This window comes from Antedon mediterranea, chromosome 1 (genome assembly GCF_964355755.1).
Source record: "Antedon mediterranea chromosome 1, ecAntMedi1.1, whole genome shotgun sequence".
Taxonomy (NCBI): Eukaryota; Metazoa; Echinodermata; class Crinoidea; order Comatulida; family Antedonidae; genus Antedon; species Antedon mediterranea.
The window spans coordinates 10,198,023-10,213,240 of NC_092670.1; the positions used below are offsets into that span (position 1 = coordinate 10,198,023).

At 33.9% G+C, this 15,218-nt stretch overlaps 1 protein-coding gene across 1 annotated transcript; it reads right to left on the bottom strand.

The window, feature by feature from the left end:
• Positions 1–2,844: 2,844 nt before the first annotated feature.
• On the bottom strand, positions 2,845–11,252 carry LOC140041121 (fibrinogen-like protein 1). Its single transcript, XM_072087532.1, has 4 exons — positions 11,183–11,252; positions 5,621–5,757; positions 4,003–4,264; positions 2,845–3,095 (listed from the first exon to the last, which is right to left on the bottom strand). The coding sequence occupies exons 1-4, from the start codon at positions 11,250–11,252 to the stop codon at positions 2,845–2,847; spliced, it is 720 nt and encodes a 239-aa protein (XP_071943633.1).
• Between the last annotated feature and the right edge of the window lie 3,966 nt (positions 11,253–15,218).

Consider the following 15,218-nt stretch of genomic DNA (forward strand, 5'->3'; position numbering starts at 1 on the left):
TGTTTGGAGACCAAAAAGAAGTTCTAACCATGAAAAGTATAAAGTATTTGCGATAATTTGTAGAAAGTTTCGAAATAACCCATAAAAAATCACCCAGCACTTAGTACAGTAGGTAATTCAGATCTTTCTTTCTTCTGTTCGATTTTACTGTATGCAATTTCATTGACGGATTTGAGGATTAATAAATGGGGAAGGTGTGCTTAAAAATTGTGAACTTAAAGGATTAACTTAATAATAGTATACTTTTCCATTGCAGTTTCCCAAATTTAGAAGGGGTCTAGACGGGTGAGGAACAATTTAAAAAATAAGAAAATGTCAGTTTAACTCTGGACGTATGCAATATTTGGTGGTGGGAAGTGCAAACGAGTCTCCACAACATCAAGCACACTTGTTGGAGCTGAGGTATGAAAATTGTGAAAATATAAACCTGGAATTGCTCCCTATAAACGTATGGATACTATACAAATTGCAGAAAACAATTCAAACCGCGCAGTTTACTTCAGCTGGTTGCGTTTCTGTTCCTTTTAAAATAACAAACTGATGGTCTATCGAAAATCTTGTACATCTTTGTACACACTGCGCAAGATCATTCCGCAACATAAAGGGATTGCTTCTGAATGTTCGACTGACACACACACACACAGATACCAACCTAGCTAGTCTTCATCAGACACGGTGGATAGCAAAAGAAGAACGTATTCCAGATCGTGCATAATAGCATACAGTATTTTGATCCGATGATGTGCTTTCAGTTTTAAATAAAATATTGATAATTCTGTGTTATTCTGTGAGGAATACGTAGAAGTGTGATTTCAGGGCTAGATCATGTGGTTGGATGAAATATGATTTTTTTAAATAACGGTTGGGCATACAGTAGGTATAGGGGCAGTGCTGGAAGTGGCTATTAGCAGGCAACTGTATAAAGGTGTAATGTAATATTTTCTATTGACATGGTTGACCATTTGTCTAGCCAACCAAGAATTCAGGTTAAGAGCTGTGAATTATCAAATAAATAGTTAAACTTTTGTGATAATTTTGTATTTGGCCATTTTATTTCTGTTACACATATTTGTTTTATGTACATTTAACCATATATTATTTGAGCTTAAAAAATCAATCACTAATGTAACAGTTTCTTTAAGCACTAACAAAACAAACTTCATTAACCACTAATGTAACACTAATATAAATTTAACCACTAACGTACAGTAGAAAATGTTGAGATATGTTTGGACTTAAATATTCTGTATTTTTTTGCGGAAAAATTCTTTTAAGTTGGAAATCTTTTTTGTTCAAGTTCAATTTTAATCCTGTGTGTTTTTTACAAACCTATGTTTAAATTTGTGCAAATACATCTCTTTACTTAGCTATCAGTCTCCACCTTTCGTAAAGCGACCGACTTTAAAAAACAGCCATCTCGTAAGTAACCACCTCCTTAAAACGACCATATATCGATATGATGCCAGTGTTATTATAATTATGTACCTGGTGTAAGATAAAGGCTATTCAGGTTTGAACGATAACAGTTATTGTACCACCAAGCACCTTTGTATTGCTCAGCACAGTTACTACTGCATTTCTTATCATTGCCTCTGTTGTATGTTGTAAATTGTTTACCATTGTGAATTGATGCCAAAGAATCACCTAAACTAAGCGGCAATCTCTCTCTATGGTCTATTACGAGAGGTGGTGGTCCTTTGGAAGAGGTGGTCGCTTACGAGTTGGTTGATCATGATAAGCTTTCCCTAATGAGAGGATATGGTCGCTTACGGGAAGTGGTCCTTTAAAAGAGGTGGTCACTTACGAGAGGTAGTGGTCGTTAAGAGAAGTTGTTCCTTAGGAGAGGTCACTAACGAGAGGTGATGAACGTTTAAGAGAGGTGGTCACTTATCAGAGGTGGTCGATTATGAGAAGCTTTCTCTTAGAGAGAAACGTTGTCAGTATATTAGCCAAAAAAGTCAAAGATTTTAGTTAAGTTTAATTTAGTTAAATGTAAAATTATTTTTCCAGTTAAAGAGAGCTGATAAACTCAGTTCCTAGATTTCCAACTTTCAAAACAAAAAATATGTTGAGTTTTTAAAAGATTTCTTAACATTTTGTCCTGTTGTTACGTTAGTGGTTACATTTTCTGGTTAACATTCAACTTGTTGCAAAACAAAGATTAAAAACATCACTTAAACATTAAAAATAATTGGATTTGAAAACTACTAATTATCACTAATGAAAATATAGGAAATATTATTATTATTTTTATTAAATATCAATTTAATTTTATTAATAAAAACGATAAATAAAACGATTAATAATAATAATGTTAATTTTATATATGTATGAGCATAACATTTTTATGTGATAAATTATTGTAAACACAGTTGATATAAACTTGTACGTATTATTTGATATCCTCCTGTATAATCCCACCACTACTTTATGTGTGATTTTACAAACAGGCATATCCCCGGGTATAGTCCCAGTATTGACTTTTGGCCACTTCAGATGAGTTTTTACAATAAATGCTTACCGTTTTTTTTTTAGCGGGATGAAATTATAACAGAGGATACGGTAATAATAAAACATGTTCATTGTTAAAAGTATTATAACAATTAAAATAATAGTAAATCCATACAATTAAATACATCACAGTCGTTTTGATGGGACAATATTTGATTTAGAACATTTGGATTAAGTAACTAGCCTTTATTATAATTTAATGATAAGGCCATATGTATAATAGCTATAAGAAACAAAATTGGAATCTATCCTTATTCCTATTATTCATAAGTCAAATTATCTAATAATAATTACTACCTGTGCCATCATCAGGTCTGAATCATGACAACTCTCTTATGGTACTCTTTTAATCATCATCACTGTCTTCTTGAGACTGTAGTGATTAGTATGGAAATCATACCAGATGATGCCTGTCGCATTATCGGTACCTGGTTTAAGGTAAAGCCCATTCAGATTTGAACGATAGCAGTTATTGTACCACCAAGCACCTTTGTATTGCTCAGCACAGTTATAACTTCTCTTATCATTGTCTCTGTTGTATGTTGTAAATTGTTTATCATTGTGAATTGATGCCAAAGAATCACCTAAACAAACAAAATCTTCAGTTTACTTCATTAATATTGAATTTATTTGTTTTTAAAATAAAAAATAATAATAATAAAAACAATATTACCTACAAACCCAACTTTTTTCTCCTCAAAATATCAGTATCAATAAAACACCTGAAATGTGTTTATAACATCATGAAGGTATGATTTTATTTGATTAGGTAAAGAAATCTATAATTGTGTAATAAAAATATTCTACTGCAGTTACGAGATATATGTGCATGTTATCAGACCTCGTGCAATGATTTCGTTCGTCGGCTTTTGTACCTGATTTTGAATCCCATTTTCTCACTTTCTTACTAGATAAGCTCTTTCACTCTGTTTATATTTATTACATAACCACGATAAATATTGGCATCCAGATCTTGTTGGCCGATTGCTACGTTCTGAAGAACTCAAATGGCCGATTGCTACATTATATATATATATATATATATATATATATATATATATATATATATATATATATATATGATTTATATATATATATATATATATATATATATTGAACTTTAAAGGTCAATTAATTTTTAAAAATGGATTTGCACACAGTAAAGTATTTTATTTACATGTACCATAAAAATGACAAAAGTCGCCTCCCCTAAATTTAATTAAAACAGCACCACCGCTACTTGGTTACAGTACATGTATCAAGTTCTGTCCTTATGATATAACTGTGTTTAAGCAGTCGTAATTCTAAAATTGCTTTTTATTATATATACTTTAGACCTAAATGTGACAAATGCAACAGAAACCCTACAGTATGTTAGTAGTGCATGACTATTTTTACTGCTAGATACAAAGGCCTACAAAAAAGTTAATTCTATGTTTAATTGAAATGTGCTATTTTAGAGTGTAAAAATTGACAGAAAGATATACTAACCTGCCGTTCCTGTGTATCCACTGATTGTCAAATTATAGTTATACTCTTCAGTACCAACTCGAACGTGAGAGTAGTTTGCGATCTTCGTTTCATCCAAGTGATCAGTCATTTCTACTAATAGCTCAAAATCTCCATCAGATGTTATACGGTGGATCTTTTCGTTACCAAGCCAGAACTCTGTGTTCACGTTTCCAAAACCCTCTTTGTATTCTGCCCAATTACGATAGAAATCAACTGATCCATCTTGTCTTCTCTGTATCACCTGAATGATAATAATGATAAAAGTAATAGTGTAACACTCTGACCATCAGGTCAACAACCCTTTTACACTATTTCTCCCTACTCCATCTATTAACATTCCTAGTGGTTTCTTCCTATCCCTAGTCACTATCCTATAACCCACATCCTTAATCAATTACTGTTTTCTCATCATCAAGGAATGTTCCCTTTACTAAATAGTCCCCTCCCGTTACATGCATATTAATTAGGACCGTTCCTTAAATATGAATATACTGGTAAGAGAAGAGAGAAGGAAAAGAAGAGCTTGATAGAATAAAACATTTATAAATAGAGAGAAAATGTATTTGAGATAGCCAGAACAGACTGTATTATATTTAGTATTGAAATAAAACTATATCTGGACAAAACCATATTTACTGTTTGTACATTTCTGTGACTGTGTGAAATCCTGCCGCTGATACTATATGATATAGTAACGGATACACTAAAATACCACCGTTACAACTGGTTCCCACACAATTTGAACCCACAGAAGCCAATAAAACAAAAAGAAAAAAGAAGAAAAAACAAGAAGATAAAACATGGATCAGATTTGGAGTTTGCAGAGTTTGTGGAGCTGCAGATGCTGATGGATGAATGAACCCAGACAAAGAAGAGCAAAAGAAGAAAAAACGAAGATTATTGGATGAAACAATTGCAGGACCAGCCCCAGGAATAGAAAACGGAAGACAGAAGAGACAACGCCGAGGACAAGGAAGAAGATCATTAACTGTTTTTTGCGACCTTTTGTTTCACTTTCTTTTGACATTTTAATACTATTTTTGAACGCTTTATATAAATTTATAACATTTGTTTAATACTTTGGATGGCCTGGCTGATTTATTTTTAAACATTATTTTGGACGTTAACCTATAGTATATTCAGCTTGGATTGAACACAATATTAACGATGTGGTAAGTGATCCATCATTTCTAGTTCTTTTCTATAACCTCCTCTTTCTTCGGGTGATATATTATTATTATAGATATAATCATATTGTAACATGTTTTTACGTTCGGGAAATTCGGCTGTTAATACTCCAATTTCAACACACAGTCTTATACCTGGTAAAGATACTAGCCCGATTACCCCATCACCCACCTCATTAACACAACTGGATTTAGCCCTTTCTGGCAACACTTCAACATAATTTTCAGCCTGTAACGTCCCACTGCTGGGCAACGTTTCTCTGCTAAATCATGACATTATTTTCAATAATAAATGATTTCTGTCCACGCTGAACCCTGGCAGTACTTACAGTAATGATGATGCACCGTTTTCGTTTTTTGGAATGAAGTAATAATTAAGGATATCTTAGAATATTGCCTACACTTCTTACCGTCCAATTGCCACTTTCCCTAATGTCACAGTACACAGCAAACTCTGGTCCTCCATCACATGGCTGCATCACATATTCACCACTCACAGCAGAAGGATAACATTGTAAAATGTCTCCACAGCCCCTCATAAAACACTCTAAAATGTACAAAGTTTGATGTGTTTAACACATCAAACTATATTTTAGTAATTTTATTAATACATTTAGGCCTACTCAATTTTGTATTTAAACTTTGTACTTTCAGAGAAAAGGATTAGTAAGGCAGGATACGAATCATTGGGACCGAAGAAGACCAGTAAGACAGGATACGAAATATCGGGATCGAAGAGGACCAGTAAGACAGGATACGAATCATCGGGACCGAAGAGGACCAGTAAGGCAGGATACGAATCATCGAGACCGAAGAGGATCGGTAAGGCAGGATACGAATCATCAAAACCGAAGAGGATCAGTAAGACAGGATACGAATCATCGGGACCGAAGAGAACCAGTAAGGCAGGATACGAATTATCGGGACCGAAGAGAACCAGTAAGGCAGGATACGAATCATCGGGACCGAAGAGGATCAGTAAGGCAGGATACGAATCATCGGAACCGATGAGGACCAGTAAGGCGGGATACGAATCATCGGGACCGAAGAGGACCAGTAAGGCAGGATACGAATCATCGGGACCGAGGAGGACCAGTAAGGCAGGATACGAAATATCGGGATCGAAGAGGATCGGTAAGGCAGGATACGAATCATCGGGACCGAAGAGGACTAGTAAGGCAGGATACGAATCATCGGGACCGAAGAGGACCAGTAAGGCGGGATACGAATCATCGGGACCGAAGAGGACCAGTAAGGCAGGATACGAATCATCGGGACCGAAGAGGATCAGAAGGCGGGATACGAATCATCGGGACCGAAGAGGACCAGTAAGGCAGGATACGAATCATCGGAAGAGGACCAGTAAGGCAGGATACGAATCATCGAGACCGAAGAGGACCAGTAAGGTGGGATACGAATCATCGGAAGAGGACCATTAAGGGAGGATACGAATCATCGGAAGAGGACCAGTAAGGCAGGATACGAATTATCGGAAGAGGACCAGTAAGGCAGGATACGAATCATCGAGACCGAAGAGAACCAGTAAGGGAGGATACGAATCATCGAGACCGAAGAGAACCAGTAAGGCAGGATACGAATCATCGGGACCGAAGAGGACCAGTAAGACAGGATACGAATCATCGGGACCGAAGAGGACCAGTAAGGCAGGATACGAATCATCGAGACCGAAGAGGACCAGTAAGGCAGGATACGAATCATCGGAAGAGGACCATCAAGGGAGGATACGAATCATCGGGACCGAAGAGGACCAGTAAGACAGGATACGAATCATCGGGACCGAAGAGGACCAGTAAGACAGGATACGAATCATCGAGACGGAAGAGGACCATTGAGGGAGGATACGAATCATCGGAAGAGGACCATTAAGGCAGGATACGAATCATCGGAAGAGGACCATTAAGGGAGGATACGAATCATCGGAAGAGGACCATTAAGGGAGGATACGAATCATCGGAAGAGGACCATCAAGGGAGGATACGAATCATCGGAAGAGGACCATCAAGGGATCAGATTCGAATCATCGGAAGAGGACCATCAAGGGAGGATACGAATCATCGGAAGAGGACCATTAAGGGAGGATACGAATCATCGGAAGAGGACCATCAAGGGAGGATACGAATCATCGGAAGAGGACCATCAAGGGAGGATACGAATCATCGGAAGAGGACCATCAAGGGAGGATACGAATCATCGGAAGAGGACCATCAAGGGAGGATACGAATCATCGGAAGAGGACCATTAAGGGAGGATACGAATCATCGGAAAAGGACCATTAAGGGAGTGTTTAATTGCAGGAATGGCTCAAAGATTTTAAGACATATTGTACACATTATTATTTAGATCTAGATGTAAAGTTTGATGCCATATTAAGTCATTTGGGGGATCGGCTAAGGAAACTAGGTACATTACCAAATGTCCATATTGGGTACAAGTAAAAATTCCAGAAAAGCCATTCAAGTATTACAAACTTTTTTACCGTTCTGGGGGACAATTACATCTTTAAGCGTGAGGTTAGCACTCGTAAAAAAGAAAAGCATTACATTCAGTTGGTAAATTAACTTCTTTAAACATGACTGACAAATTAATAAATAACATTTTGAATTAAACTAAATATATACAGTAGAATGGACAGAAAAGGAGAAAGAAATACTATAAAAAAAATCAAACAAAGAAGAAACTTCGTCCGTTTATGTATTGAATTGGAAAAGTTGTGTATTGAGGGCGCTGCGTTGTCATTCTGTAATTAAACATACAGGTGATTGTGTGTGATATAATGCCGTGCGTAAGCAGAGCGGGTCTTTTGTTCGTTACAGTTGTTATTTTGCATTTGCAGTTGTTAGCATATATGTAAGTTATCGTATTATATACTGTATTTAGCAACTGAATTACATGTAATTTACTTGGTTATAATAACATTACAGTTCTTGTTCATATCGTAGGCCTATGTAGGCCTATAAGCAATTTACCAAACTAATAATCATGCTGTGCTTAGCAATAAATGAGTCTTACATTTACAATATTTATCTTAGTTTTGATATGTTTCGAATGATTTTCGGGCGACTATTATATGTAGTCAATGTGCTCGATCAGAAGTAATGGGTCCACACATGTGTTTAGGGCAAGTTGCCGTGTCACGAACATCAAAGAAATTAGAAACCCTGTCTAATGAGGAAAATGTTAAAAGATACTAACATCAAAACAAAGGTAAAATGTGTAAAATATAGTCTGATATCGGGTAATAAATACATAGTTTTAAGTATTATAATAGGATACAGTTTTCCTTCTGTAGTTAAATTAATTAAATTAACTAAAACTAAACTTTAGTACTGTGCTTATTCCGGGGGTAGGGGAGTTACTCCCTGTACAAACAACTCTAATTTTTCAGAACCATCGTCGTACAGCCGTCGCTAATCAAACAATTCTTCATCTATACACACACACACACCAGGAAAGAGGGTTCAAACCATCCGTTAAAATGATTTACCATATAACAAGGATTTGACCATGTAAACAATGTTTTTGTTTGGCTGTTAATGGATTCATTTTAACTCAACAGCCAAAACGAAAACATTGTTTATTGAACAGTTTATACACGCTAGCACACATCTCATAGACCTTCCCAGACGTGCTTTGGGGGTTGAGGATGCATGATCCTAAATTTGTCCTTTTTAGGTCATATGCATACATATTATTTTCAAAAGCAATATATATTTCTATTTCTATATTTCTTTTCACATTTACTTTAAATAGGTTAAAATAATGAGTGTAATTGATGCGTCAAAACTATGACCTCTTCTGATTCCAACACATATAGACCTATTAACATTGCTTAACATTAAATCGTTGAAAATTGAACTTGTTCACAATCTTAATATAAATGTGACAAGGTGACAATTTCTTTGTTACAAAAATGATACGTAGGTTAATCTATTTTGTGTATTTTAAACTCTTCTATGAAGAAATTTCAACTGGAAATTCTTTAATAAACAAATTATTGTACAACTATGCTATTCGACTTGTAATATTTTGGGCTTTCTTCCAATTTTTGCATACCTATACGTATACCAATTTCCATTTCCTTTTCCATCGTCTATTGTAGCAAACGGTAACAAAATATCACTACCAATCAACATTGGTATAAACCTCCATATAAAGAATCAATTTATTTAATATAGAAGTTTGCAAAAATTTATACTTACTCCTTTCAATGTAACAAAATTTAGGCGTTTGAATTATGTTTTCAACTGATGCTTTTTCCAGTTTTTTCTGACTGATTTGACAAACACTATCTTTCTGGTTATAGTTAACAGACAGGCAATCGGATTGCTTGGAACATTCCAGCAAACAATTTAGTTTATGTATATTCTTCAACTCGTATAGTAACTCCAACCTTCAAGAGCATGCCCTTGGAGAATAACAGTATAATTATATGTATTGATCGAATCATCACTGATGACAAATGACAGAAGTAAGACAATTAAAGTTAGCATTTCGACGTTTTTAGAATTATGTAGTGACGAATGAAACGGTTATTGTGCCAATACAATCTACAATTCGTCTTAAAATACTCGATGATACTGTATGAGTTACCTAATGTGGTACGAACTATATTTTTATCTTTTACATATTCCATTATCCAATCACTTTACATACAACCCAGTGTGCACCAATCAAAATGGTGATAGTAAGATATGATTTACATAAACAAAGTTAAACATGAGGATATAGTAGGGAGGCCAATGTGAGCTTTTTCATCATTGGGGACATTTTCTGTTAATAGCAGGCAACCATGTGGAATATGTTCCTTATGGGATGAAAAAAAAAATAGGGGTGGATGCCGCTCTCAAATTTCAAGTTAAAGGTCATTTTGAAGGTTATAAGGTCAAATATGGTAAAATCGGGATTTAAGGTGTTTTCAACAACTTATAAGCAAATTAAAACATATTTAACAATAATTGACATCATGTCGATGATGATCAAGTTTTTCAATATATCAACTTAAAAGTTTAAAGGTCATTTTCAATGTTATAAGGTCAAATTATGGTAAATTCATGTTTTTTAGCTGGTTCAACAATGTACAAGCAATATGAAACAAATGTAACAATTATTAGATCATTATTGACGTATTATAGAAGATGGTTAAGTTTAAAGGTCATTTTCAAGGTCATAAGGTCAAATAGAACACAGACCTGTTAATTATTATCAGTATTAATAATTTAAATAAATATAAATAAATAACTAATTTTCATGAGGATAACCTGCTGGGGCTGATGGGTAGTGATGTGTCAAAATTACCAGAATTGTCCTGGGGAGATTTTAAACTTGACATTTCATGGGGAGTCATGGAATATAAAAATAACCGGAATTTAAGATTTTTAAGAATTTTAAAAGAATCACAGAGGGGTTGTGGGTTGGAAGAGACCATGGAATATCAACATGAGCGGAATTTGTACTTGGAATGTTTTAAACTACTGGTGTAGGATTGGGAGAGGTAGCCGCACTGGGGTGGGTATTTCTTCTATTACATAATATAATTGCATGCATATTAGCCAGCTGGGTATTCAACAATCACACATGCATATTTACGGCAACAAATATATCTGGCTCTTTCATTTCATTTTGACCATAATATTGATTTACAAATTCCATTTACAAGGAGTGGATGCGTTACGAATGATTTCCAGTATGACTGCTTCCCATAACCATCAAATGATGATGTCTTGACACCTGTAAAGGTACGAAAGCTGTTTTGATTATCCGTAATATTTTTTCGGCCACTTTTTTGTTCAGTATACCAGATATCGTCCTTTAGTATGTTTGCTATAAGACTTAAAAAGTGCACATTATTACACATCAACTGTCATGTATAAGCACATAAGCTTCTTCGTGATTGATATAGCAGATCATTTCTCCTTGTTTACCTTGCATCTTGAAAATCTACCCACTGTTACCAACTCGTATTATTCTTGAACTGTTCTCTATGTATTCATTATCTAGGTAACTAAAATGCCTGACAGCCATGTTTACTGAATCCTTAAACTAGTAATGAATGATTATCATGTTTTTAAGTTCCAGCTTCTGGAACATCTGTGAGTATGTCAACGCCATTCACCATTAAATTATGTATGAAGTCAGATTTGACTAAAGAAATTGAAATTGAACTATGATCAGGCTCTACTTTATGATATTGACCAACTCCAATGGTTGGTCAGCAGATTTTCTGTCAGCTTTTTTTCGTAAATTTTGTTTTGATATGCACTATTAGAAATGGTTGCCTTATAGAAATCAGCAAAGGTTTAGAGCGATGCTTTCTCAGTGGCTTATAAAATTCTACTGTTTTTCTCTTTCTTTAAATGTAAGCTCTTCCACATCATCCGTCAGGTTGAAAAGATATTGTGTATGTACCATGTCATGCAGAACCTATCACTGAATGAATTGTTTCTTGTTGTACCATAGGCCTATAATTCTATAGGCCTAACAAACTTCTCAATATTACGTTATATATAGATAGTAATAATATTATAGTAAAATATGAATATTTTGGCACATATGGCGTTTCATACCTATAATAATTTAACTATTTTCCCGACTAAAATCGAAACGCTGACTGGTGGACAACATAAAAAAAGACAAATTAACAACAGACTGGGGAAAGTCTAAAAAAAATTTGTTGTAATTAAAAGATGTTTTATCTGAATTATGTTAAAACAAAATTTTGAGAAAATGACACTTTTGTATTTAATTTCCTATATTTTTATGTGTAGAATAAAATGCTTATCTTATAATTACTATAATATAAAACATTAGTTGATCTTTGTTGATGATTTTCCATGAATAAAGTAAAAATCCCATATTTTGACCTTGTTTGACCTTTTGACAATATAAACTTACCTTAAAACCTAAAACTGAGAATGGCATCCACCCCTATCATTTTTTGTCAACCCACAATGGATACATTCAACATGGTTGCCTGCTATTAACAAAAAATGCCCCCCAAACCTTTTCTAGAGGACTTTTGAGTATTTGGCCTCATGTTAAACATGAGGATATGTTGTTTTTTAGACGCATTTAATTTTTTATTAATTTTATAAATTGGGCAATATTAGGCTTCACGTATCTTGGTAGGCTCATGAAGTAATTAACACATCAACAGTATTGGGTGCATGTCATATTGTCCCTGTTTAATGTGATGGTCTCTTCATACCTCCACCTCCCGCAGCAATACTTCAAAGCTAACAATAACATTAATGTACAATAAAAACAGTTATAATAATATTGACAACATTGGCAGATTATCCTCCACAGAGACATATTTGGAAAATGGTGTGATGTTTATGAGACAGTAAACGTCATCCATGACGATTATGTATATAAGTGCGATGACGTCTTTCAGAATTCAGAGTTTTACATTTAAAGTTTCTTATTTTTCCATTCACATTTCACTAAATAAATGTGTGAGGTGTAAGATTTTTAAAACGTGATGTATTGAATACAGTATTCTAATTTAAAGTTTTTTGGAGAGTAGTCCTACAATGAGTGGACATTTGTATGCACAAAAACATCCCATAAACAATCGGTTCACCTCCACGGCGGTGCAATAATTCAATTCAATTCAAATAAACATTTATTTCTTTCATTCATATTTGAGTAAAAAAAAACATTATAATTTCTGATATTTTATAAATAAATTTTTTTTTTTTTTTATAGATACAATACAGTAAATCATAATGTATAAAAAGATGATTCAGTTATATACAAAATGAAAGAGGCAAAAAAACCCAAGAAAGTATCGATCAATTGGAAAAAAAAAATCCAATTGAAACTTGTATGTTGGGAAGCCATGTAAGAAGAGTTTATGAAAGTTGGGACGAGAAAGTTAGTCAGGAACAAATAATATTTTATATGCATTTTCAAATATTGTTTGTTATCCGAGTAAGATTCTTTAGGAGCGGGATAACATTTTCCAAAACTACAAATTTGTTTTACTCTAAATCTGCTCCGGTGAGTGTGATTTTCAAAATCTTTTGTCCAGATATAATATTTAATTTGCATGTCGTATACGTATTCCAATTGAATCGTGTGAATTTTCTGTATGCACGTCCCCCATCAATAAACATATTAATCATTCATTCATTAAACCATACTTACAAAATCAATTGCATCACATAAGAAAAAAACAAGTTTATCTCAGGATGTCCATCATTTTGTTATGGAGCCTGGATGATTCAAATGATGATAGTAATACTTCTTTCTTGGAGATACAAGAAATATTTATTATATATGGCCTTTGGCCCAAATAATATACAATGTAATACAATATTAAATAAATATCATTTGAATGCGTTTAAATGAAAAAAATAAATATTTTCCAAGTTTAACAATAAGATCAGAATTTGTGATAGACATAAGATCAATATATTTTAATTTAGTTGGGTTGTTTGTATAAAAGGAAAACATATATTTAGTTCTAATATCTTCATAAAATGGACAAACTAAAGTCAAATAATATTCATCTTCAATTGATTGTAAAGCACATAATTTACATAATCTTTCATTTCTATTTATACAATTCCATCTTCCTTTTTCAATTTATAATTCTAAAATTCCTAATCTTATCTTAGCAATAATTTGTCTATGTTTGTAATTTGTTACTTTAGTTAGATATTCTTCAATTCCAAAATTATATTTAATGTGTTTGTAATATTGGAGCTTAGAGTGTAGCCTAGTATCTTCATAGAATTTTTGTCGTTCAATGTCTGTAAGCCTTTGTTTAATATTTGAAATAAAAGTATATATATTATTAACCTGTTGTGAGTACCATATGTTACCAAATCCATTTATGCATAGTATTTGTTTTACGTCATTGGCCCAACATTGATCATTTCTTTGAGCTTTTCTATATTGAAAATCATAACATTGTTTAATAAATTTGTCATTATCCATTTGGATTACTCTTAGCCAGTAACGAATTATATTAATGATAATTTGAATTTGGATAGTAAATCTTCCACATTCTCCTCTCACTGCAACACTTGGTGCAGAATTTATTTTTTAAACACCATATTTAATGAGGGTTATCCATCCAGCTATTGCTGATCATTAGGGACCCTCAGAGGTTCACACGACAAACATATACACAAGATGCTCTACATAAACAAAGTCTTATTACAAGTCTTTGGGAGTGAATTGTAATTTGGTCCTTAGAAAAAATCCTGACATGTGACGGGACTTGGAGTGGTAGCCAAGCATCATAACCACCAAGCCACAACTCCACTCCTAGAATGTATTTACAGAATCTTAGATGAACTTTCTCTAATACTGATATATCATTTAAACCCCATATTTCGCTACCATAAAGTAGGATTGGCATAATCTTAACATCAAATATGGTTCCATATATTAACTTGGAGGTTGCCAAAACGCATATGGGTCAATCCCTTCAATGTGAACAAAGCCTTATTAGCTTGTTGACAATTGTATTCTTTAGCTATTCCAATTACCATTTGAGTTGAAAACAACTCCTAAATATTTAAAGGATTTGTCAATGTCAACTGTATTTCCATTGTAATTCCATTGTTCAAATTTGTTAAGACTACCACCATTCTTAAACACTACAATATTACTCTTGTTAACATTGACAGTTACATCCCATCTTGTACAATATCCCTTTCACACCAAAAGCAAAACTCCGGAGACACTCCGGAGTTGACGCCCCGCTGCTGTTTGGTGTGAAAGGTAAAATCAAGCAACTCCGGAGTTTAAAACTGCGGGGTTGAACAGCTGAACATTCTCCGGAGAGCGAACTGCGGGGACACCCCGGTGTTTTGGTGTGAAAGGTACCAACATCAAACTCCGGAGTGTTTCGGGTCAAAAGGTCATCCTCACACGATCACTCATTGCTTTAGTTTTATTTCAAAATACTTTAAATATTTTTAAAAAATATATAGCGGGTTTAAAAAAATAATAAGTAGTATCAATAAAACGTTA

What these genes read in the sequence shown, in the direction of transcription:
- LOC140041121 (XM_072087532.1), bottom strand. Translation starts at nt 11,252, where the DNA reads ATGGCTGTCAGGCATTTTAGTTACCTAGATAATGAATACATAGAGAAC. An exon ending in GGGAAAGTGGCAATTGGACG is followed by an intron (nt 4,265 to 5,620) that starts GTAAGAAGTGTA and finishes ATTATCATTCAG; the next exon opens with GTGATACAGAGAAGACAAGA. An exon ending in TGGATACACAGGAACGGCAG is followed by an intron (nt 3,096 to 4,002) that starts GTTAGTATATCT and finishes TTGTTTGTTTAG; the next exon opens with GTGATTCTTTGGCATCAATT.